The 27,522-nt window shown below is 37.4% G+C and overlaps 1 protein-coding gene across 25 annotated transcripts in view; it reads right to left on the bottom strand.

Annotated features, from left to right (window-relative positions):
* LOC136825466 (uncharacterized) overlaps window positions 1-27,522 on the bottom strand; it is a 603,159-nt gene that overhangs the window by 17,074 nt on the left and 558,563 nt on the right. For 16 of the 25 annotated variants that reach the window (XM_067081958.1, XM_067081959.1, XM_067081961.1 and 13 more), the window contains 5 exons: window positions 25,239-25,446; window positions 23,105-23,258; window positions 20,508-20,777; window positions 18,234-18,410; window positions 16,205-16,463 (listed from right to left, as the gene is read on the bottom strand). In XM_067081958.1, the coding sequence (XP_066938059.1) occupies window positions 16,205-16,463; window positions 18,234-18,410; window positions 20,508-20,777; window positions 23,105-23,258; window positions 25,239-25,446 (1,068 nt within the window). Of the gene's footprint in view, window positions 1-13,955; window positions 14,002-16,204; window positions 16,464-18,233; window positions 18,411-20,507; window positions 20,778-23,104; window positions 23,259-25,238; window positions 25,447-27,522 lie in introns of all 25 variants that reach the window. The other 9 variants (XM_067081943.1, XM_067081947.1, XM_067081944.1 and 6 more) reach the window with 3 other exon arrangements.

Here is a 27,522-nt window from a genome sequence, read left to right as displayed (position 1 = left end):
TTTTTTTTTTTCAAAAAATCACAGCACGCTTAGTTTTTAAGATTAAGAGTTCATTTTTGGCTCCTTTTTTGTCACTGCCTGAAGTTTAGTATGCAACCATCAGAAATGAAAAAAAATATCATTATCATATATAAATATTGGAATATATGACAGCACAAAAAAAATTTCATATATAATTGTATACAAATCGTGCTGTGAGCAAAATGGTTAAAGCTAATGAGTTATTTTTTTTCGTTGTATTGTACACTAAATTGCGATAATTTTGGTATATAACAAATTGTAAAACGATCAAAACAACACAGAGAAAATATTATCACAAAATGATGCATGAATTCGTAATGCGCGGATGTAAAAACAAGTTTTTTCTAAAATTCACCATAAATCAAAATATTGTGCTAGAGACTTCCTGTTTGTTGCAAAATGAAGGTAATTGATTGAACATTACTAGACTGTAAGATTTTTAGCTTACAATTGCATTTTTCGACCATTTCAGTAGAGTTAAAGTTGACCGAAGGTCGAATTTTTTCTATTTATCTTGATTTATATGAAAATATTTCAAAACTGATAAAAGCTACAACCATGAGTTATTTTTTGTTGTATTCTACATGATATTGCGCACATTTTCATGTTTAACACTTTATGTAAGGCCTAATATAAAACAGTGCGAAAATTACGACAAGGTGACTAAAGAAATTCCGAGATTTTCAGCCAAGTTACCGCGCGTGGAGGTAAGGAAAAAGTTTTTTTCAAAAATTCACCATAAATCGAAATATTGTGCTAGAGACTTCCCGTTTGTTGCAAAATGAAGATAAATGATTGAATGTTACTAGAATGTAAGAGTTTTAGCTTACAATTGAATTTTTCGACCATTTCAGTCGAGTCAAAGTTGACCGAAGGTTGAAATTTTGGCACTTATCGTGATTTATATGAAAATATTTCAAAACTGATAAAAGCTACAACCATGAGTTATTTTGTGTTGTATTCTACATGAAATTGCGCACATTTTCATATACAGGCAGTCCCCGGTTTACGACGGGGTTCCGTTCTTACGCCGTCGTAAACCGAAAATCGTCGTAAACCGGAAAATCGAAAATCGTCAAAAATCATAAGAAAACCTTACTTTTAATGCTCTGGGTGCATTGAAAACGATGTAAACTGCATTATTATTGAGTTTTACATCAAAAACACCTTCAAATTATGATTATTCTGCCGTTTTGGGCCCATATTTCTTCCGTCGGATCGGGCGTATGACGTCGTAACCGGAACATGCGTCGTAATCCAGGAAATAATTTCTGATGAATATATTTTTCGAACGTCGTGAAGGCGGAACCGTCGTAACCGGGACTGCCTGTACTGTATAAAACTTTATGTAACGGTGTTAGAGGCAGAAGGAAACCAGTGGGACACGCCAGTGCTTTATTACACGTCCAATCAGTACAGATGTGTGACTGCCAGTGAAGCGCAGGTGCGCAGGAAACATTGGCGCCAATTCCGCTCTCCTCCTGACAACATACATCACACACAATCAACCATCCTACATCCCCCGCCCTAAGATTATGGCATGGCAGAATGACAAAATATTAAATGAAAATAATAAGTAAATATGTATTAAATACATATATATAGACAAAGAAAGCTGTAAAAGGAAGATCCCCATAGGACAAAAGTAATGGTTAACACTGAGTGTCACAACATACAAGGACATGCATGGCAACAATATATAGTACATGCAAAAAATATGTTTGCACAACAGAATTTCTATCCATTTCAGCTTACTGAAAACAAAAGATAAAATGAGCATAAGGGACAACAAAATGTAACTGTACAAGGTGACACAAGCACAAGCATGGGTTAACGCTCGATATCACCCATGACATACTCGCCCATCCATGAGGGTTGCACTGTGCGCCTTTTTGGACGAGGTGGAGTGGGTTCTGGGCGTGGGGGAATGGCTGAGGATGTTGGGGGCTGCCGTTTTAACACTTTCAGGTGCTTCCTGTTTCTAAGTGACACCCGACCGCTTCCATCCAGCCTAATGAGATACTGTCGGTGGCCCTTAGACTCCACTACCAACCCAGATCGGTCCCAGGTTTTGGTTACAGGATCCTGCACTCTTACCCTGCAGCCTACAACCAGGGGTAGAAGCTCCCTGGTACCAGTAGGTGGTGGGGTCTCCTCTTGGGACTCTGCCATTCGTAGTTCCCTCCACTGAATTATCTCATCCCAGTGTCTCTCCACCTTGTAATGCTGTCTGGGTGTTGGCACTCCATCTCTGAGCTGCCTGCCGATAGCAAGCTGTTCTGGAGACTTGTCAAACCCCTTAGGGGGTGTATTGAGGTACTGAAGAATTGCCAGGGATGCCTTGTTGCAATCGAGGCTGCCTCCTTTGCGTATGTTAGACCTGATGATCCTCTTGGCAGTCTTGACTGCTGCTTCGGCCCTTCCGTTAGACTGGGGGTAATGGGCTGACGACAGGCGCACCGTAACCCCCCATTTTCTGAAGAATGATGTGGTCTCTTCACTAATGAGGTTTGTGCCCCCATCTGTCGAGATTAGCTCTGGTGCTCCCCATCTTGTGAAGTATGTCCTCAAAACTGATATAATTCTTGATGACGTTGTGCCATGTGGGAAGTGTGCCACTTCCAGCCACCCGGTGAGCCTGTCTGCATAGGCCATGTACATATGGCCCTCCAGCTGTAGCATGTCCACCACTGTCGACTGGAATGGGTATTCTGGGGGTGGTGTGAGTACTAATGGTTCAGCAGGTTGTGATGGAGCATGTACATCACAAGAGGCACATCCATCCCTGTGGCTCTGCAGGTCGCCTTCCATCCCTGGCCAGTAAACCAATTGTCTAGCCCTGCGGAGCATGGAGTCTACCCCCTGTCCTGCATGAAGGCCTGTAATGACTTGACGGCGAAGTTCCTCTGGGATGAGCAGACGTGGGCATCTTTGCTCGTAGGTGTAGACTATCAGGTCTTCTACCATAGATAACCTGTCCCTAACTGAGTAGAACTGACGTAGGCAGGCCACCTGCTGTGCCTTCTGCGGGCACCAGTCATTTACTGCAACCTTAGCTGCCAGCAGCTGGTACACAGGGTCTTTAGAGGCTGCTTCTTTGACCCTCTCCTCATCCAGTATGAGGCATTCTTATTCAAGGGCAGTGGCCGAAGCAGCAACAAGGGCGGCAGTCATATCCTCTTCAAGTTCAGAATCCTTGTCATCTGGTTCACAACGGAGAGCAGGGAAGCGTGATAAGAAGTCAGCAGCGCAATTCCTCTTTCCTGGCAAGTATCTTACCTGGAACCTGTATTGTAGGGTCTTCTCCTTGAGACGGAAGAGTCTTGGGTTTAGTATATCCTTCAGCTCTCTATCACCCAGGAAGCTTGACCAGCAGGCGGTGATCAGTAACGATCAGTAAGTTGGGGCAGCCCAACAGGAGTAGCCTGGCCTTCTTGAGACACCATGTGACAGCTAAGGCTTCTCCCTCAACAGCAGCATACCCAGCTTCAGCCTGCGACAAATGGCGGCTCCCACATAAGGCGATTCACCACCCACCCTTGCAGCAAAATGGGACATCAGCCGAGGCACAAGCACAGTACTGCTGCAGGATGACAAACCCGATCCCATCCCTGCTCCAATCTGTTAGGGCTGCTGTAGGTCGGGATTTGTCATAGTATACCAGCCCATCCTTGGCCAGCTTGCATATGGCCTCCTGTGCTTGGTGGAATCTCCCTTGTAGGTTGCTATCCCAGTACACATTCTTACTTGTAGACTTCTTCAGGAGGTCTCTAAAGGGTTCCATCAGCAGGGCAGTGGCGAGGAAGAGTGCCAACTGGTTGACAAAGCCATACCATGACCTGATGTCAGTGACAGAGGGGTTGTCTGGCATAGGGAATCTCCGTATGGCAGCTAGACTCTCCTCTGTGGGCCTGTAGGAATCCCATCCCAGCTGGAATCTGACAAAGTTCACTTCTCTTCGGCAGAAACTGAATTTCTCTGGCTTGAGGGTTATGCCCTTTTTGGCACACATGTCCAAGAAATTATAGGTGTGCCAGAAGGCCTCCTCGACGCTGTTGTCATACAGAAGAGTATCGTCCACACATTTGTGTTTTTGGGGGATGTCCTTGATGGCATCATCAAACCTCTTAGTGTAGGCATCTGAAGCTGAACAGTGTCACATGGGCGTTCTTCAGTACTGGTAACGCCCCCAGGGTGTGATAAAGGTTGATTCTGCGGCTCTCTTCATCTAACTCCACCTGGTGGAAGCCCCAATGCGCATCTGCCACTGTCTTGAAGGAATGTAAAGGCACCCCAGAGATCATGTTGAAAGGAGCAGGGGTGTGATGCGTCTCTCTCCTGCAGGAGGCATTAAGGCATTGAAAGTCCACAGTGCGGCGAGGCTGACCTGACTTCTTGGCAACAATGACCATCCTCGCACACCATTCTATTGCTTCACCAGTAGGCACCTCCTCAATGATGCCCTTCTTGATGTCCTGGTCCAACTGCTTCTTCACTTCTGACTCCCAATGCTTTGGCACTGATGCTGGGGTGTGGCATGCATAGGGGGTTGTCCCCGGCAGTAGATGAATATGGTGCGGCTTGCCCTCCATGACTGGGAGGGGCTCCCTCTCTGTATTGAAAATTGATGACAAAAAATGGCACAAGAGCCACTGCTCCAACTTTGGGATGTTCTCCTCCACTGGTGGAAAGGGCATGGATGAGGGCTTAGGCAGGGATGGCCCAATGGGTGTGGGGACCTCATGCTCCAGTGCGAGGCTCGCTGACACTGGTAGGTGGTGGGGAAAGGACTGGGGCACGAGGCCAAGGTCCTTACAAGCAGCCAATGAAAGGAAGGAAGACCTTGCAGACTTGATGAAGTACACTTCTTGGATGGTTGTCCTGGCACCGGACTGAATGCGAAGAGGGGCAGTCCCCATACACTCCAATCGAACATTGGCAACATCACGTAGGCTGGCAGTGTTGTGAAAGGGCAGGTCTTTCAATGAGGGTCGACAGCAAGGTGGGGCCTGCAACACATACTTGGGCCACCGTGTCTACCACAGCCTGTACAGGCTTGTGACCCTTAGGCCTAGGCCCATGCACTGATGAGGACACTATCACTTGTATAGTAGGCTGCACACTGGGTTGTACCCGGCGGTGACTGCTCCCAGTGTTACTGAATGAAGCAGGGGCATCACTCACCATCTTCTTCTTGCTCCTACAGAACCGTTTCAAGTGGCCAATTTTTGACAGCCATGACAAACACTATTTCTCGCTGGGCACAACACCTTCCTTGGCTCATGCTGCACTCCACAATTCCCACACATATGAGCACTGATGGAAACTGAGGACCTCTCACTGCTCTTCACCGCTGCACACTCAGGGGGACTGGGGTCTGTCTCCACATCGGCCGCACGTAGCTCTTGATGCCATGTGTCATGCTGGGGCATGGAAGCATCTTTGCGGGCTGCCTCATATGTCGCACACACTGCCCTTAAGGCATCTACACTACAAATGGAATCACACGACCTATAGAGGTCTCTTTTCAATATCTCATCCATTAGACCTACCATAAGCTTCCTAATAAGCATATATTCGGACAAATCGCTATGACAGCTAGGACACTGGAAGCCACAATCCATGGCTTTTTGCGAGCACTTTGCAAAATATTCACTAATTGACTCCTCACGTCCTTGCATATACACAAAAACTCAGCCCAATGCACGGCCTGATTGAAGCACGCAGAACCATGGCCCCTATAGCATCCAAAGCCCCTTCTGGAGACAAATTAGCCCACTGTGCATCACTATACCTGGCATCCAGTGTACGTTGCAACTCTGGGGTGCAGTGAAGCCTAATGTGTTGAACTGCATCCATTGGTTGAAGCTTATATAGCCTAAGCCACTGTGTCATGGACCGCTTCCAAGTCCTGAAGGAGGCCGAGGACATTTCCAAAGCACACTTCTCTGATCGTGGTGGGGCTGGGGCCCTGGGGCTGCTCTGTAGACACAAGCCACTCGCCATTGTAGCCAAGCCGTCATTAAGGGCTTGCAATGCATCTCGCCCTTCGGCAACTACATGCTGAAGAGCTGCTGATCTTGGCGCCACTCCAACGGGAGTACTGTGGGCACCCCTAGAGGATCGTCGTGTCCTCCCTGTTGTGAAAGACGGTCTCCCTGGTGTAAATCCTTATCCTTTTACAGGATCCTACTCACTGCGCCATGTTAGAGGCAGAAGGAAACAGTGGGACACTCCAGTGCTTTATTACATGTCCAATCAGTACAGAGGTGTGACTGCCAGTGAAGTGCAGGTGCGCGGGAAACATTGGCGCCAATTCCACTCTCCTCCTGACAACATACATCACACACAATCAACCATCCTACAAACGGCTAATATAAAACGGGATAAACATTACGACAAAGTGATGAAAGAATTTCTGAGATTTTCGGCCGAGTTACCGCACGCGGACGTAAGGAAAAAGTTTTTTTAAAAAATTCACCATAAATCGAAATATTGTGCTAGAGACTTCCAATTTATTGCAAGATTAAGTTAATGATTGAATATTACTAGAATGTAAGAGTTTTAGCTTACAATTGCGTTTTTCAACCATTTCGGTCGAGTCAAAGTTGACTGAAGGTTGAAATTTTGGCATTTATCGTGATTTATATGAAAATATTTCAAAACTGATAAAAGCTACAACCATGGATTGTTTTTTGTTGTATTCTACATGAAATTGTGCACATTTTCATATATAAAACTTTATGTAACAGCTAATATAAAACGGTGCAAACATTACGACAAAGTGACAAAAGAATTTCTGAGATTTTCGGCAGAGTTACTGATGCGCGGACATAAGGAAAAGGTTTTTTTAAAAAATTCACCATAAATCGAAACATTGTGCTAGAGACTTCCAATTTGTTGCAAAATGAAGGTAAATGATTGAATATTACTAGAAAGTAAGAGTTTTAGCTTGCAATTGCGTTTTTCGACCATTTCGGTCAAGTCAAAGTTGACCGAAGGTTGAAATTTTGGCACTTATCGTGATTTATATGAAAATATTTCAAAACTGATAAAAGCTACAACCATGGGTTGTTTTTTGTTGTAATCTACATGAAATTGCACACATTTTCATATATAAAACTTTATGTAACGGCTAATATAAAATGGTGCAAAAATTACGACAAAGTGACGAAAGAATTTCTGAGATTTTCAGCTGTTACCGTGCAGACGTAAGGAAAAAGTTTTTTCAAAAATTCACCATAAATCGAAACATTGTGCTAGAGACTTCCAATTTGTTGCAAAATGAAGGTAAATGATTGAATATTACTAGAATGTAAGAGTTTTAGCTTACAATTGCGTTTTTCGACCATTTCGGTCGAGTCAAAGTTGACCGAAGGTTGAAATTTTGGCACTTATCGTGATTTATATGAAAATATTTCAAAACTTATAAAAGCTACAACCATGGGTTGTTTTTTGTTGTATTCTACATGAAATTGCGCACCTTTTCATATATAAAACTTTATGTAACGGCTAATATAAAATGGTGCAAAAATTACGACAAAGTGACAAAAGGATTTCTGAGATGCGTCGCTGATGCTCTGTAGTGCGAGAAGAAAGGAATTGGCGCATGCCGGCTGGGTAACACTTGTAAACAAAACAACAGCATGATCCGCAAACTCCCAGCATCCCTCAAGGCGCGTGATTTAAAATCTTTAACAAACTAGGCCTATAACTATTTTTCCGCGAATATTTAAAAAAACTTTTTGTAGTCGACATTCCGTACGTCCACTCGGCACCCGACAGACAATTTTAGTCGACGTACGATACGTCCAGTTGGCGTTTAAGGGTTAATAGCGCTTGGTGTTGAAAATCCGGTTATTGTCATCGCTAGACAAGTGCCGTAAAACAGGATCGCCGATAACCGGGGACTGCCTGCATTAGGATAAATCTGCCTGAGCAGCCTTAGGCCATCATTATAAAGCAGTTGTGGTCATTGGTGCTGAAGCTGCTAAGATCTTTAGTACTACAGAAGACTGTGCCATCTATACTGGAACATGTCAGGTCCTTAATACTGGACCAGCTTATTTCCATGGTATTAACACAGCTCTATTGATGATGTTTAATTACTGTACTGGCTCAAGTCAACTGATAGATTGGCACTGTAGCCATTCAGTCAACAGAATGGGTGTATTTTAAAGTTGGATTGGCTTATCTTAAAGCTGAATCTGGCAAGGGCTGAGAACTGCACATTTCACTAACTAGTGAATGTTATTAAAAATATCCCTTCTTCAGTATCATTAAAAAGTACAGTCTGAACATAAAATTATATAATTTTTCTTTGCTCAAGATGCTCTGGCATGAAGTTGTATAAGGCCTGGAAGTGGTTTAAAACCAGTTCTATCTACAAAATTGAGCAGATGACGCTGTGGTTCCAATCACAGAGTGAATCTAATTACAGAACAGGTTTGCATCTAATGCCATAGCAAACCTAATCATGAAGTTGGTTTGCAGCTGTAGTTCTAAACATTTAGTAAGCCTACCAAATGGGTTTTCTTGGGAAGTAAATAGCTAACTACCTAAATGACTCAAAACAGTTAGCAACCTATACCTCAGAATCATTGTAATCTGCACTTACAAGACTATTTTAAACACAGAAAGAAATATAATGGGAAATTACCAGGCATTCTGCTCTTGAAAAAACAAAACCAATACTGGTATTTACATACATTTCTGTACTACTGCCAGTACTTAATCCAAAAAGCTGAATCACACCATGTGCACTATAATAAAAAAATATCAGAGAGACAAGCCCATATATAAACCAGAACCAGATACATTAATAGAAAAAGCTATACTGTACATGAAAATCACTAGCAACATTGTAGTGGTCAGACAGACAATAACCGAGGCTGATTTGATAGCTAGGAGCCAATGAATCTGCCACATACACCCATTATTTGCCAACTGTAAGTAGCTCTTCTTCCTTCAAAAGTTTTTGTAAACATTTTGTTGATAAATGAAATTGACACTAAAGTCCTGGGTTTGCTGAGAAACAGAGTACTGTAACTTTAAACACACCACAATTGAGGAAAGACATGATTTGCCAAGGTTTCATACTTAAAAAGGTTAAGCAGCTTGTAGCATGAACTGTGAGCAGATGAAAATATGAGTTAAGCCAAGACCACAGAGAGACAAGGCCTGTTGGATATGACGTCATGATGACATCGACCCTGGTAGTCCGACATTGGCGAGTCTTTCTCTCTCGAGCTTCCTTCTTGTGCATCTTTTGAGTACGAGGTTTTCTCGTAGTTCCGTTGTTTTATTTGTTAATTGGACCGTAAAACTTACAAGGCATAATGAAGTAGCGTGCCACAGATATATCAAGTGTGTTTTATTGAACGAACTTAGCATGGTAAGTAGGTAAACTCAACACTAAGTTCACTGCAACAAGTGTTTGACTTTTGCCTCTGGATAACATGACCATAACTAGCGTTGAATAATCCCGTGGATTCCAGTGCTTGGCTTTAAGCCTAAATTTCATATTCCATTCCATTCCACATTAGGATAACATACAGTTAGGTTTGTCAGGTAAGGTAACATGAGTTAGGCCTATGCAAGTATAGCCTACACCCAGGTATAGACTAAGAATTCTGTAGCCAGAAAAAGGGATTTTAGGTAGGTGTTGTGAGCAGCAAGGTAAAGTGCAATATAAAGAAAGACTGGTTTAGCTCTTAGATTGAGTTTTAGTTGGAATTCATATAAACTAGACTTAACACAGAACTCCCAATGTTGCCTATGTCCAGACAACTCCCAGTGTAGCCTTTTGTCCAGACAACTCTTAGTGTAGCCTATATCCAGATAATGGTAGATCTAAGCCTATGACAGTTGACGTTTTTCTATAGAACTTTACCTGCTGAACAAGAATTCAAGGTAATATTTTAGCGGCCAAAAGTAACTGAGCTGTAACTCACCTTAAGAAATGTAGCCGATGGTAAGAGCGACCTGTTGGGAGTTCGGGTTTTGGGTGGGTGAAAACACTTTCGAGAATAGCTAACGGTAAGGGGGACCCGTTGGGCATCCGGGGTTCTGGGTGGGGTAAATAACTTGGGAAAAGGTTTGGCCACCTTACTGCTGTGTTTCTTGTTACATATGCCATTTGGAACACAAAAAACTAGCAAAAAAAAAAAAGGCCGGATAAATGGACAGCAGGAGCCGTTCCAAAGGCACTTTTCAAGCATGTGTCGATTTACAGGGGAGATTTCGGTTCACTCAATGCCCCTAACTGAGAGAGTAGTTGGCAGGTGTTTTGGGGGTTGGGCGTACTAAACCAATCACGTTGTAATATTACCTTTTTCTACAGTTTTTTGGTTGCTAATTATGAATTTAAATTTAATTTTTGGCGCTCGAGTGTAATTAACCTGTGAAGTCCATCCAACAAGGGGTTTCCATACGCGATCTTCACAAGACAGAGCACGGGTACGTCTGTTTCAAACGGTTTATATCCCGTCCGGCAAGTGCAATAACTTGTTAATGTATGGGTACCCCCTCCCCCCGGGCCAGTACTACATACAGCGAAGGGACACTCCATTTGGCCGACAACAAACAGATGCACTGCCAGTATCAGAACCCCTAAAAGTGTAGAAAAAACCAGTTGAAAAGGTAAAAACAGGCACGGAGCTAATATATAGATTTACCATAGTGTTTTTTATATGGAAGCATTATTTTTTTGGGGTAACTGTTATTTACCGCCACGTCTCTACGTAAGTCCTACGTCACTTTACCAACTCATACTTTCTGTGCAGTGCCGTAACCCCATCTCCCCCCCCCCTTGAACATATGGCTCCCTAGTGGTTACGTAACCCAAGATGGCAGCTTTGCTTACCTGTTAAGTTTCTTCACACAGGTCGCAAGCAACGAATAGTGTCCAGTTGAGCTAGACTATGGCAATTGATGTTTTTCTGTGTTGTTTTCCTTGCTTTACATGAATTTAGGGTAACATTTTGCCGGTAGGCTGCTGCTAAGCTGTAATTTACCCTTGAGCTGTATGCGACCCACACTATAGATGTGCAGTTTTCAAGGGTCAATTACATTTTAGTTACAGCCGACCGCCAAAATGTTATTTTAAAATCTTGTTCAGCACGTCCAATAAAATAGGAAAACGTCAATTGCCATAGGCAAGCTCACTGCAGACAGCCAGCTTAGAATTACCCAGACAACTCCCAGTGTAGCCTATGTCCAGACAACTCCCAGAGTAGCCTATGTCCAGACAACTCCCAGTGTAGGACTTAGCAAGAGCTTTGGAAATGGCACAGACTTAGAAGTTAGGTTCATCACAAGTGGATGTACAGTATAGTGATCAATAAGTAGGCAAGTTACCATTGCCAGTAGTCAGAGGTAAGGAATAAACCTTATTGGACCTAGTTTGGTTAAGGTGAATAAAATTAGACTGGCCTAGTTTTCTAGGGTTACAGGTACAAAACAGAAGGGATGTCAATAACTAACCTAACCTTATGGCATTACTGTGTTTTAATGCTCATATACACATTTCGTACAAATATTAAAAGACCATCTTTCCTCTTCCACAGGTAACAGTTGAGTACAGATTTATGAAATAGCATACTGTACAACACAGTACCCTACCTACTGTGAAGGCTAACTGCACAGTACATGCATTGTTCATGTTTCTGAAGTACGTCACTTAGGAGATTTAATGATTCCTACAGAGGTTCATTATACTAATATCATTGAGTAGATATTGAATAACTTGCAGAGAGCTGACATTGCTGAGTGTATTTCTAAAACCTGCAATAGCATTGCTGTTATAAAATTAGTGATTTCATTTTTGGCAATAATTTTTGATGATCAGTCGAACATTTGCTTGTGCTGAAATTCATATTTGAACAACTGCAGTTAATGACTGAATAAATTTGATTATTCATCAGAGCTGGTAATATTTTTTTTTTTCCCTCTCAAAGTTATACTCTTGAGAGATAAGAAATTCCTAATATTGCTGAGGTACTCTACCATCAGGAGTGTATCTCCAAACAGTTTACCCCAGCGTCAGAACAAAATGGCTCATTTTCTGATGCACATTTTAAGAATAAATGTAAATCATTACTATCCAATGACAAAACAGTGGTACTGACAGTGGATGACACTCACTTAAAACCATATCTTGATTATAAAGGCAGAAATTAAGTACACTTGTTGAGATGTAGGCTACCAGGAATAATTGGCTTGGCCAGAAAGATACAAATAAAACAATGAAGTTCCCATGGTTCTCCTTTGATGGAAATCATATTTTAGAAAATGAAATTCATTATGCACCATTCAGCTCTGAAAAAACTTCATGAGATAGATGGTTAACTCTTGAAACATTATTATAAACTGTCATGAAAAGCATTCTCCTCACCCACCATTGAGAAACAAAGTGTTCATTTAGCTTTACAAATATTCAATGAGTATCTCATTCAAGCTTTACTAACTCTTGGAAAAAATCACTGCTTCCCTTTTTGTTCAGAAGTTGCAGATTAATGTAATTTTTTTTTACATTACATTTGATGGGCAATAATGAATGTAAAATCCCCATATAAAGGTCAAAGGTTAAATAATAAATATGCTACTCCAATAAGTAATGAAGGTCACTGTACAGAAAAATATCAAAATTAATAGTATTGGTTTCTAACATTTTTTATTGAATAATTATTGTTCCCAAGAAAAACTATATTGTAGCTAACAAAAAGTTGAATAAAAAGAGAAAGTTTAAAACTTCAACTACCAAATAATAGCTGTATGTAAAAGACAATAATTAAGTTATTTCAATCACATATAGTAGAATGAATCAATGCACTGCCGTCTTGTAATTTGACGTGAACACTACATAAACATTTTTTAATACAATATTAAACATGTTTGTACTTCGGTATATACTATATTGTAACTGTAAATAAATTGTTTTGGTTCAGTATTTTGTATAAATCTCTTAACCTGTGTTTCGAGTTATTATTATTTGGTGTACACAAATTAGTGTAGACGAAAAAATTAAGTAAATTAATTTATTACCATGACTGGTAAACAACAAATTGTGTATGTCAGTGACGTTTTGTTTACATTTCTTTTGTCTCGCAAGGTAGTCAGTGCTAGCGACTCGGACTACCGTTGCTTACGTCACAAAACATCCAACAGGCCTTGTCTCTCGATGGTCTCGGTTAAGCACAGTACAGTTACTGTATTGCTCTCATCCACAGGTCAAACACTCAAAGAGAAATTTTCTTATTCAATTTCCTTCCCACCCAAGCAAAGCAATGGTTTGTACTTCACAGTATATGAATACATAATTCAAAACAAATTGTGTGTTTTGGATAAAAAGAATTTCCTTACTCCAAAGTCCCTTCTCCACTTCCTTCCCTCTGACTGTATGTAGTTGCATTTATTAAAAAATGAAGATTCAAACTGAGGGAGGTGAAATTGGGTGGGGGGGATTTAGTTATATAGCTTACAGTCCACTTGAGGGCTCCCTCTAACCTCTAAAACAGCAATATTGTTATCTTGGTAAACTGTAAGTCATATACCCCTTTAATAACAGGAAACCAAAGTTAAAGGCTCTAATAAGGACATACTTATTAGCTAAGAAGCATCAAATTCGTATTGAAAATTTCATATTTAAAACATTGTATAGTATAGTTCGGAAACTAATAATTAGTACATTATACTGTATTAAAAAGTTGCTTGAACATTCTTAAAAATGTACTTTAGTGTGGCAGATCACTGCAATAATCTATAATAAATATGAACTTATTTAAAAAAAGTTTATAAGTATAACTGAGATATATAATCAGACATACATAAATGCATAGAGACATACACCTACTCATAAGCTTTAAATGAAAAAGCAACCGCCAATAATTCTAGCTCAGAAATCAGTGAGCTTTTTATGGCCTGGTTCAACCCACCTGTTTCTACTGGCCAGCTACAGGTGAGGCTCCACAGTGTTGTGAGCTGCAACATGGAGAAAAACAAAGAGAAAACATTCAACATGCAACTACTGACTGGCATACTTTCACAACCAGAGCTACCATGCAAAGTTTAACCAACTTGTTTGTAGAACACAACTAGGTTCCATTCCTTAAAATGAAAATGCTTAAATTTCTTATAAAACTAGCTAATTGGTCTACTTGAGTACGCAGCACGTAGTCCATTGCCAAGATACAGTGAATGGCAGTTTATAAATACTATGCCCAGTAAATTTGCTCAAATGTATGCCATTTGAACATACATTTTATTGGTAAAGCAAACTAGCATAAATAAAGGCCTCACCAGCTAAAATATAAATGATTTTTTTTTTATTTGTCAAGTATAACTAAAAAGCAAGCTGGCACTAGAAAATTTATAAAATATCTTAATTATTGTGAAGTAGTTTCACAATTTGTAATATATTACTTTATCACTGATTACCAACAATCAGGTAATGTATTAAATTACTATGCAGCAAGAGAGGACATTTGCAATATAGTACTTCAATTTTATCGAAGGAATTTCAATGAAAAAATACATTTATAATTAGTTTAAATAATGTCACTCCCAGAAACAACATATTTTATGAAAATGGGATCAAATATCTACATTTTTTGAATCATCAGTAATGTTACATTTTCACTTTTGGTGAAGTAGACATTATTAGCCATAATTTGAGTGAAAAGCAAATAACTAGATCACATTGTGCCCTATCATATATACTTTAATGTCATGTATAAAAATAAAATGGTTAACATGACATCGTCTCATATTACATAAACAGATATGTTCCAGTATACTTTAGAATACAAAAAGTGACTTTGTCAATATTGTATGAAAGACTCAATTATGGTTAATGAAAAAATTCTTAATTATGAGAAATTATGAGTTCCATCCTGCAGCAATAACAAATTCTCCAGCTTAAAGAAAGCTCTACATCAAAAGACATCTTCACTTCAAGAATCTTATTTTGACAAAAGCCTTTGGAAATTTTCTGAAAAGTTAGCCATGAAACAATGTAAAAAAATATATATCAGAACTACATTGTATCTTGCTGAAATGTGAAAAGGGTACTGTTACTGTCACATGTTTTCACATCCTAAAATGATATAAAAAAGAATGATGAATTATGGTTCTGTATTCAAGACCTTCATTAATTTATCATGTTTGAAGCTCATAATGATTAATGGATAGCCTCTACTAAGCTAATGATATTGTACTCAATTCTACTTGTAACTCCTCTTAAAAAATATCACTTACAGACAGATCCTAAATGACAGCAATGGAATATAAAAACATTTTGTTTGTAAATAAAAATCTTATGAAATTTTACCCGTCTCCAGTATACTGCTTACTTAATTCTATGGTGTATTAAGATTTGGTAGCTCTGGTTAACAAAAAAAAAAATGACAAAAAATACAATAAATAAAAAATGACATGCAGTTAAAAATGGTCAAAAGGAATAATGCATCGAAGAACCATGCCTGTTTCAGGATACTGTCATTTGAATATCAACAGAATAGCTGACAACTCAGAGAATACTGCAATATCCATGCATGGCTGACAATGATGCATTACAATGGAAGCATGTGGAACAAATAAACTTCATATGTTACAGATACTTTGAGGCAAATGGCAATATACATTACATGTAAGTCTTCAATAAGTTAATAAAAATAAAGATAATAAAGCCTTAACATCCATGCAAGGTGGAGTACTGTGACAGAAAATTACTGGTAAATGATAGCATGGAACAGTGTATAAATGGTTGTAGAACATTAAATAACTGCTCTTTTGTAATAACATTTAATGTATCCTAAAAATAAATCTACAGTATATCTTGGAAAAAACTGTAAAACCATATCACAGTTAAAATGATCTTTTTGTTTAGCAATTCCAAATGTTATCCATGTAATTAAATTGCATTTATTCCTTCATTGTAAAACAAAACTTGCTAATTCAATTCACAAACACAAATGCACATCCAACTGCAAAACAGAAAATTCATTCTTTTGCAATGTATTTCATGATCACTCTAATGAGATTAATTCATGGTAACCATGTCCTGTAGAGGTTAAAAGAAATAAGTTTCCACTAATAAAATTTTAGCCATTGATATTTGGGGACAATCTTGATGATGGAACATGCAAAGCAAAGGACCAATTACAGTATCATTTTTATATCGTACCTGCTACTACACGACTCTTCTCCATGACTTGACGAGCAAGAATCTGATTAAGAGCTAAAAGGTGTTCTCTCTCTTTTTTCTCTGCTGCAAGCTTGGCTTTGAAGGCTAAAGATGAACTTACAGGAGTTTCCCCATCCGGCCTAGGAGCGTCAACATCTGCTGTGACTGTGGTTTGTGTTTCAGAGAGCATTTTACGTATTGACTCTGCCTTCTGCTCTCTCTGAACACGTTCTTCTTCAGTTGGTTCTTTCTCATCATCCTTTTTGTAGAAGTAAATTTTAGGTTAAAACTTAAAAGTTGGTGCATATTAATGAAAAACTAATTTTTTTCTTAAAATCATCCAGAAATACAATAAAAACTAAAGCTCTTGATGATAACTTAATTGCACAAACCATTAACTTCTTTCAAAAGAACACTGCTGAATTTAAATTGGGTTCTCTCATGGGTGGTTACAAATAAATCCAGGATAATTGCAGATGTTGCAAAGGAATAACTATATTCTCTTAAATCCCAGTTTTAATATAACAAAATAATCAGTCTACCATAACAGTCAGCTGTGCTCCAATTTCATGAAAAAGACTTGTTTATTTATTGATTAACGCTAGTCTGAGATTACAGGCATTCCGGTTATCGGCGATCCGGTTTAATGGGGCTTGTCTAGTGATGACGATAACCGGATTTTCGACACTGATTCCCGGTTATTGGCACCGATCTCCGGTTATCAGCGCCGATAACCGAGGATCGACGCTATTATCGCCAATTTTTTGTTATCGGTTATTGTCACGCTGTCTGGAACAGAACCCCACCGATAACCAGGGACTGCCTGTAATGACCTCCATGTTCATAACCTATATTATTTATAATTTACAAAAAAGAAATTATGCCTTTAGATTATTTAAAGTATATCTTTGGGTCTTAATTTATTTATTATCTTCTAATACTTCCATCAAGAGATACTAAATAAAAATTGAATGCCTTTCATTATATTTATGGAAAGCCAAGGAAAGCACATGGCTGTCTCCTAACCTAACATGATAAGTTTACATTGTTTTATTGACAATCATTTCATAGACTCCCATTTGTCAAAATAAAGAACTTCATTGATGTTTAATAATCATTCACAGGAACGGCTACATTTGATCTTATCACAACAGATAGAGCTTCAGCTGCTTTATTGGTGTCTTATTTCCTTTAGTAAATAAACTGACGCTCAGTAAACTCTGACCATTTAAATCTGTTTCAGGTAACTTGCAGAATGAATACTTAAATTATATAAAAACAGATGAGAATAGTAATTAAGCCGATTCTGCTATTCTAGCCTTAAGCTTGGAACCTCTTAGGAGGACAAGGGCTGCTATCAGGTGTTGCCAGGTGAGCATAAAAACCTAGAGCTAAGCACTAAAAACTTTGTAGATTTTCAAAATCTGGTTAAAAGTGCTTTCAAGGGTTTTTTATTTTTTTTTTTTTTTAGAAAAATGAACTGAAAGATATTTCATGTATAATTCAATGGTAAGTTAAAAGCTTTGGGAGCCACGATGGTTTAAAGCAAAACACAAAGTTTCTCTTGATGTGATGACATGCACCAAAGTTTTAACTTTCTAGAAAGTGAAGAATGAACCAAGATATAAGAGGAAAGATCTTCTAAAATAAGTCAAGTCCATTATTAGAATAATAAAAAGTACTAAACTGTAGCTAAACTACAGGTACCTCAGTTGACCAAATGAAACTGGAACAGTTTAAAACTTGCATGAAGCTTCAAGCACTTACGTATTCAACACTAAGCAGGACAAGTGAAGTGAAATGCACTCTAAGATTAAGTAATTAGTGCTACAATACTTTACTGCAATGGTGCTGCTAGCATTATGTTAGATCTGTAGTTTTTAACTTAGGGTATCTTATAGTAAAGTATAATCAGTCCTCTGCATACACATCTATAACTCCCCAGGAGTGCATTTCAAATACCCCCAATGTATAAAAAAAGTATAGAAGCTCATAAATATTTAAATCTCCTTAGATTTATAAGCTTTACCTCATCCGGCATATATCGTTCTGGTATATATATTTTATCAGGAGCACCTAGGACAGAGTCAATAGTTGTTTCATTAAACCTCAAATCTCTGGAACTAAGAGTTGATTTGACCACATCTGGATGATTGCGAGGTCTTAAAGCACGAACCATGTCACAGTCATCACGCGATCTTGCACCCTGCAAAATGTTATAAATATTTTTATTAGCAAAAATTATATTTGTGTTAAAAATTAATATATGTTTTCTATTCCTTTTCAAACATATATCTAAATCATCCTAAAAGTCATTTCATAAGGAAGTTCATTTCATAAACATCTGCAACCCTACTGTAAACATACTTTATTTAAACAAAGGGAAAAGAGAATAAATATGTCTGACTAAAATTTGACCAGAAACAAATATTATGAACCACTAAAGATTAGTAGTACTACTTAATGAAAAACTTTCCTTTGAATAATGCGAATTAAGAGTATTCCGTATTATAATGGACTCATTGTTTATATAAAAATGTGATAAAATAATTATTGCAAAATAATTTCACAAGATTACCAAGTGCCATTTCTTGACTCTTAATGTTCGACTAAAAAGTGGTAGCAGGGGCAAAAATTGAAACAATATTAAATTAAAGAAGTTGGACAACCTGATATACAAAGACAGAAAATGGATGAAAAATGAAAGGTAGAAAGCAATGCACTTCGGGACCAAAAGCAATGTACTGTAGAATAATTTTGTTAAATGAAAGTTATGAATATACATATTTATGTGGTAAAGCTTTTTGCATAAAGTTGAAAAATGATCATAGATGTTATCTAAATATTGTTGAACTTTCTTTATCAAAATCACGTTCATATCCCATTAAACTCTCGAAAGAAGTTCAAAATTTACAAAAAGTACCCTTTACTCCTTAGACATAATTGCGATATCTTTTCTGTCATTCTTACAAAACGCTACTTTTGCAAAACATAATACAAGCAATGGGAGCAAAATGCATTCTAAAATGATCAAAAGAAATCTTCCTATTTCTAAAAACAAAGAAGTACTAAAAAAAAAAAAAACAGTGGCTTCATTATGAGGAAAACTTCCTCTTGGAGCGTGTTCCTCTTTAACACAATTACACCTGTATGGTACAAACATCTTTCAAATTCAATAGTAAATTTTAATAGTACATGTATTGTTGACTTCTCTTTCAATCTACCTGCCTAGCCATTTCAACCAATACTACTGATTCACACCAGGTATTCCCTTTACAGTAAACCCCCCGTATTCGCGGGGATGCGTACTACTTTTGAATAGCTAAAATCCATGAATACTTAGAACCCCTCTAAAAACACTTAGAACTGCCTATTTCGATAGTTTAAACACAAAAAACCCTCTAAAAATGCTTATACCTGAGTATTTTAATAGTTTTACCACAATAAATCCATTTAGTCATGAAAATTATATGAAAATACAGTAATTAGTGAATATTTCTGTGAAAAATACCGCGAACGGGCGAATTCTCCACGAATAATGGGTAGACACGTTCCACAGAGAAATCCGCGAATAAGTGAGTCCGCGAATAGTGAGACCACGAATATGGGGGGTTTACTGTACAGGGTAGTACACACAATGAGTTCTCTCAAGTCTTGTGCATATTCAGCCTGAATTACTATTTGTTCCAGGTCTTCATCAATGCCTGTATTCCATGATTTCCTGGCTCTTCCTACTCGTTTTTAATTTTCTACCTCCATATCCACTGATTTTCTGACTAAATGCTCACTATTTCTCATCACATTTTTAAACCCGAGTTATTTTGTATAGAATGTACAGTACACAGGTAACAAACAGAATACTCATAAGAAAATACATAACTTAATTCATAAAGCCCCTCATACAACCATGTCAATATTAATCATCCAAACTATGCACATTCACAACCTTTCTCACATCCTTTGAAGCATCCTATTCCTTCCGAGTGTGAACAGCTATTTTTCCATGTTTTATAAACTGAAGCAATCAACAGTAAAATCTGCTCACAAATAGTCATCAGTGCTACCATAGGACAATAACACAAAATGAAATCAACTACTAAAAGCTAAAAGAAACTTTAAGCAAAGATTATTTTATGCTTTTAAACTGAACAGCCATCCAGTTCCTAGTTCCTAGAACTATGTTAAAAACTCCTAAACAGAAATTTAAAATTAATCAACATATCCTAAAAGGTACAAAAAGATTAAAATTAATTTTGGAGCAGAGAGGACTTGGCCATAACCCACATACTTTCAAATACTTTACCTCATCAGCACCAGTGTCTCTGGTTTCAAGAGCCAGGGGTTGACTACTGGATATTGTAAAATGTCGTCTTTTTTCCTTGGGTACAGTGCGCCGGTGCTTTTCTGCCTCAGAGGCCATTTCTTTGATAATTTGTTGTGCTGCTGCACTTTTGAACACTGGGGAAGGAGGATCCGACTTGGAGGGGGACGATGGTGGGGTCTGATCAGCTTCTCGAGAAAAGCCAAAGAGCTGCTCATGAGCGCTCATTGGCCGATCTTTGGGATTCTCATTCTACAGAATCAGAACAAAACAATAAGCCATGCATTACAGATACACTTTGCAACATAGAACACAATGAAACGTACAAAAGAACGTCTAAGAGAGAAAAACGAACCATACTGCAATTTTAAATTATGGCAAACAGAAAGTACATAATACTCAATAGTACTATATCAGATGATAGCTACAATACTTTATCAAACATATCCACACAGCTAAGATGATGTAAAATCAAAATTCAGCATAGCACAACAGAGAAAATTTTAAGTCATCCAATTTCAATATTTTAAAGCTTGTAGTAATGTTGGTTGTACCCTGTATTGCGTTCCGTGTGCATGTTAAATCAAAATCTTTAAAAAATTACTGTCACATAAGTGGTTAGAACTGTTGATACAGAATTGTAAGCAAATTTCCTGTAAGATTAACTAAGAGCATAAATTTGTCTCGTAAAAATCTTTAAAAAATGAATGTTAAATAAGTTACCAAATCTGCTGAAATGTAAGTAAATTTCTCACAAGATAAATAAAACACTAAGCATGAACTTTTTAGCCATTCATATGATGACTTGTACATGAATTTGCACTTCATAATTTTAAATACAACCTAAAATTCATGGCTATCTGTAATAAACTGGGAATCAATATACTATACATATGTAGCAATATCACACAAAAATTCAGTTTTCTTACAATAGAAAGGATGCTTTCCAACAGTACATTTATGTATAATACTCTCACTGATGAAAAGATGAGTTTGTTTCAAAGTTCCATTCAATAATACAATGCAAAGAATTTGTTTGCCCTACATGACATTAAACAGCACTGTTGGAATCCTTTCAGGTTTCTTTTGCACAAGTTCAACATTTCATTAATGTTTGTGAATAGGATTTCACAAACTACTGATCTTCAAAATAATCTTGAGTTATATGGAAGCAAATTCCATATTTTTTAGTGCCACTGTAAAGCACTTCAAAATGAGCCTCAACAAGTTCTAATAATAATCTAAATTGGAGTAATTTCTAATTTATTACAAATGTGAATTGAAATAAATTATGTGCAAGTGTAATGGAAATTTTTAAAATACACTGTATGCATGCAAATATGTTTGACAAATTATAAGAAAATAGGCTGCAAATAAAGAAATTGTTATTTGTACAGTATTTTGATTCCTGACCCCTAAAAGCTCAATCATCTTTTTACATTAAGTGTGATAGTCAATTTCTATTATCAGAAGTATTATCATAGCAATTATAAGGCATTATTAAGTGAAAATGGGGAGGCAGCAAGAACTGATTCCAAAACACAATACTGCACCATGGTAACCATGATACAGGATTTGCAATTTGTCTTTATCTTTAATACAGTAATAATTTCTGTATCTTAGTGCTATGTGCTGTATTCTTAAAGTGCATCCAAAATACTTTAATAATTACCATATATTTATCAACAGTAATTATGTGTTTCTGTTTACTTTCAGTAAATATGCATCCTCAATAATTTGTGTATTCATCCTAAAAATAGTTGTATATATTTTCACTACATATTTTTCACACTTAAGAGCTGGAAGAATATGACAATATGCTATTCATTTTCTGATGGTGATAACAATTCTTAAAGATATATATGAAATATTGTTACAACTCAACTTCTTAACAGTCTATGTCTCCTTACAATTATATTCTACAATTTTTTCTTACTTCCATTTTAATGACCAAAATGAAATTTTATGTAATGCTCCAATATGTCATGCCATGAATACCACATTGAAATAAAATTTGGCTGTAATAGCAGTGATTTCTTAGTAATTTCTATAAATGTGTAATTCATAGCAAAGCTAATAAAAGATCAAGTGTAATTTACTGCCCTCCCATTTCAAAGTTACATATTCTGCTAACTTCTTTGAGTTATCTATAAGCTGAAAAACTGCACAATGCCTACACATAAGTATAAGAAATACCATATTTGGCCGATATCAACTAAAATGCTGATATCATCAGTGTAAAAAAAATGTAATGTTTAGAGGAAAGATACTGATGTAGGAAAACAGAGTAACACACCCTTTAAATTGTTTTGTTAAGTATTCTAAAGAATTGTTAAGTATTCTAAAGAATATAATTTCTGTTTGAATGTTTAACTGGATACATGCAAAATTTATCATACTTTATAATAAAATAAAACGTGCATCACTCTGGTGCAGAATACCTTACCTGTACAAAATTCTATGAATACAGTGCAACAAAAAACAAAAGACAATTCATTACTAGATTCAGATTTTGTAAGTCTACAACAAAACTGCCTTAAACTATCACACTACTCATAAGGTACATAAAAACCACACACCTTGGCTTTCCATCCCGCTGACTTTTTGAGAGCTAAATTACTTGGGCGAGTCATTGTCCCTGTATTCCCTACACTAGTGCGCATCATAGCTGCCATCATACTGACACGTTCTCCAGGGCCATTACGACCATAATTGCGAGGTAAGGAGGCAGACCTGAGTAGAGAAGTAAAAGTTCATAAATGCTCTCATGTAAAGTGAATTACGAATTGAAAAGAAAAAGTAATTAATAACATAGTAGCAATGAAAATCCTAGGATATTCCATAGGCTTACTGACTACCACTACTGTACTAATGATTATGATGATTGCTGCATGCACCATAAAAGTACTGTATTTGCAATTCTAAAAAAATGACCAGATATTTATGATTATGAAATCAGTACTTTGGAATATCACTCCCTGATTTTACATTAACCATAAGAGAATGATAACCTGCTAACATTTGTATTATGAAAAACATCTGAAAGTTTATCAAGATCATAAAATGTATTTAACAGAAAAAGTTAAGTATATCTCAGTTTAACCAGACCACTGAGCTGATTAACAGCTCTCCTAGGGCTGGCCCGAAGGATTAGATTTATTTTTACGTGGCTAAGAACCAATTGGTTACCTAGCAACGGGACCTACTGTACAGCTTATTGTGGAATCCGAATCACATTATAGCGAGAAATGAATTTCTATCACCAGAAACAAATTCCTCTTGTTCTTCACTGGCCGGTCGGAGATTCGAACTCGCGACCAACAGAGTGGTAGCTGAGAATGGAACCCGCTCACCCAGCGAGGAACTTGTGTATTTAACAGAGAAGCTGTTAATTTTTGCTTATAAAATTAACGATTAACTAATATGAGCTATGAGTTGCAACTTATTGCTGACCATGTCAAGGTGATTATGCTAAAAGCTAATGCTAAATAAAATGGAGCATAGCAGTAACTGCAAAACTAATAAACTTTATCTTCCAAACCATTATCCCAGGTACAATGTTTCAAGTGTTTTCATAAATTTGAAATTAAAGGTTATTATTATTTCCCATGAATTACAATGCTTGGCTCAAACAGGATAAACTCCCACTGAATCACACTGCTTGACTCAAACAGGTTCATCCAAAAGATTTGCTCTTAACTAAAACTTGTCAGTGGAACAAGATAGGATAAAACTGAGTTAGCTAAGTGAGAGGAGACCAAGAAGAATGGATGAAAAGTGAAAAGCAGAAAGCACAGTAGCTGAGGCCAAATGGATATTACAAAAACATAGTTGTAGTGCTGTCTATAGTGCCTTGTATGGGAAAATCAATGAACAGGAACTGGTTGATGATTCTCATAAAAATAAAAATATGACAATAATTGAAGACAGGCATAAGGAAACTAGCACCTTTAAGTCAGCACAGTAGGTTTCAAATTGTCACCACAGTAATCTGGGTCACTATACTTTTCAATAACGTTATAGGCCTTTGATTCTAATATACCCTGGCATATAATTCATGAAATTTTCATAGCACTTTCATACGAAAATAATGAGGATTCTTATTTTCTAAATCACTGAAAACTGTTTGCAAATGAACATTCATTGTCTTTCTGATAATTATAGTTTTAAAAAACCAAGTCACCAATGACTGATATGCAGTAACTGGTGAGTGAAGCTTTCATTCCCCTTTTAGTATACACATTTTCTTCATTACATAAAAGCATTTATCTAGCATATGTCAAGATCTGAACTAACTTTGTGATGACACAAACTGCACAAAAATTATATGAGAACATTTCTAGTAAAAAGCCTTGCAATAAAAATACAAGCAATCCTTAGTAATGACAGATTTTATAAATACTATTCTGCTGGAGGAACTGTTTAAACTCACTGACCTGATTATTTATGAGAGTAAATCTTTCACTATGATTATAGGTTTTTGCTGTTAAAATGATTGCTTATATTTTTATTAATAGGTGATGGCCAGGAGATTAAATGTCTGCAACATGTATGAAGTAATAAGGTTTAATAACTGCAATATAAAAATATGGATATATCTCAATCAAAGAATAAAATGCATGGGACAGTATTTTGTTTTATATGAGCATCAAATCTGTGTGATTCTAACACTTAGGGCTCTTACACAGAAAAGATCTCAGTTAAAAATTATACCTAGATGAAAAGGCTGGAATTGCAGGTTCAGTTTCTCCATCTGAAGCTTCTTCGCTTTCAGCATCATCCTCAGCTACATTGGTTAAACTATCACCAATCATTACCCGTTTACCTCCAGTAGTAGTACGATCTTTCTTGCGTTCAGTAGACTCCCTTTTGACTATGCGAACTGTCTTGATTTCTAGAGGTTTTTCTTTGGGAAGTATACCTGTGAAATATAAAAAAAAATCAAACTCAAACAATCAGTTAAAAATACAGGGCTTTCCACCTAATTTTATGTTTTGTAGATTTGAACTACTGACTTACTAAAGCAAATTAATTTGGTATTCAAAGGACTAGTCAACTGAAAATTTACCATCGAGATTATCTTTTTTTCTATGGGTAAGAGATATTCTCAATTATTATTATTATCATTAATATTTTTTTTTGGTCTATCACAGTCATCCTATTCGACTGGGTGTTGTTATAGTGTGGGGTTCTGGGTTGCATCCTGCCTCTTTAGGAGTCCACTACTTTTCTCACTATGTGCACTGTTTCTAGTAGCACACTTTTCTGCACGAGTCCTGGAGCTACTTCAGCATCTAGTTTTTCTAGATTCCTTTTCAGGGATCTTGGGATCGTGCCTTGTGTTCCTATGATTATGTGTAAAATTTCCACTGGCATATTCCATATCCTTCTTATTTTGATTTTCAGGTCTTGATACTTATCAATTTTTTCTCTTTCTTTCTCTTCTATTTTGGTGTCCCATGGTATTGCCACATTAGTGAGTGATACTTTCTTCTTGATTCTGTCAATCAACGTCATGTCTCGTCTATTGGCACGTATCACCCTATTTGTTCTGATACCATAGTCTCAGAGGATCTCTGCCTAATTGTTTTCTATCACTCCCTCATGTTGGTGCTCGTACCACTTATTACTGCAAGCTAGCTGGTGTTTCTTGCTCAGGCTCCAATGGAGGGCTTTTGCTACTGAATCATGCCTCTTTTTGTACTGGTTCTGTGCAAGTGCCGGACATTCGCTTGCTATGTGGTTTATGGTCTCGTCTTTCATATTGCACTTCTTTCATATGGGTGAGATGTTATTTCCATCTATTGTTCTTTGGACATATCTGGTTCTTAGGACCTGATCTTATGCTGCTGTTAGCACTCCTTGTTTCCTTTTTGAGTTCTTCCCCTCTGTAGCCATTGCCATGTTTCATTGGTGGCCAGTCGGTTTGTCTGTCTCATGTACTGTCTGTACATTGGTTTGTTGTGCCATTCCTCTGTTCTGTTTTTCATTCTCCTGTCTCTGTATATTTCTGGGTCTTCGTCTACTTTTATCAGTCCTTCTTCCCTTGCACTCCTTAACCACTCATCTACAAAGGTTTTCAGATATTGCCCCAATGCTCTGCTCTTGATGTTGACGCAGTCCTCTTTGCTTAGTAGCCCTCTCCCCACTTCCTTTTGTGTTATGTATAGTCTGTCTGTACTTGCTCTTGGGTGTAGTGCTTTGTGTATTGTCATGTGTTTTTTAGTTTTCTGGTTCATGCTGCGGCGTTCAGCCTTTGTCCACTCCACTACTGCACTGTATCTGATTACTGGTACTGCCGATGTGTTTTTGTTATGGCTTTCGTCATGTTTCCAGTGTTATGTTTTGACTTGAGGATCACTTAAGTCTCTGCATATATTCTTTCCTGATCGTGTCCGTCATCTTTTATCATTATTATTATTGTTGTTGTTGTATAGTTCAACTAAAAATTCTTAACTGGATGACATTCATTTTGGAATGAAGAATGCTAAAATAATCTTGTTTGAATTGTTGAGCTTCTGCTTTTTTTACTGATTTTAAATAATGAAATTTTTTTTCATTCAAACCCATTTTATCATGTATGTATAGCATTATCCAATGCTCTGCAGCCTCAATAACTTGCTAAACCTGAAAGACAAGACCATGCACTACCATCCCTGCAAGGCCTCATTCTTTAACCATGACCATGAAGAGAACCTCCATCACAGTGGGGAAAATGTAAAGGAAGGCAGCTGAATGATGAATGAATAAAAATGAATGGCTCATCCCACAAATTGCAAGAAGCTTACAATAAATCAGTACACAACACAGTTGCACATAAAAACAAGGCTCTGAGGGATGATGAAACATGGTCTGGGCATGTGCAGTGGGTTCCTTGTCTTTCAGAATTTAGTAAGTTGGTAGTACTGAAGAGCTATTGCAGGGAATAAGGTTACAGTATTTATGATTACTAAGTACATAATGAACAAACTAAATTTATTGAAAATATCTACTGAAT

The sequence above is a fragment of the Macrobrachium rosenbergii genome, chromosome 37 (genome assembly GCF_040412425.1).
Source record: "Macrobrachium rosenbergii isolate ZJJX-2024 chromosome 37, ASM4041242v1, whole genome shotgun sequence".
Classification (NCBI taxonomy): domain Eukaryota; kingdom Metazoa; phylum Arthropoda; class Malacostraca; order Decapoda; family Palaemonidae; genus Macrobrachium; species Macrobrachium rosenbergii.
This window is presented reverse-complemented; position numbering and strand designations above follow the sequence as displayed.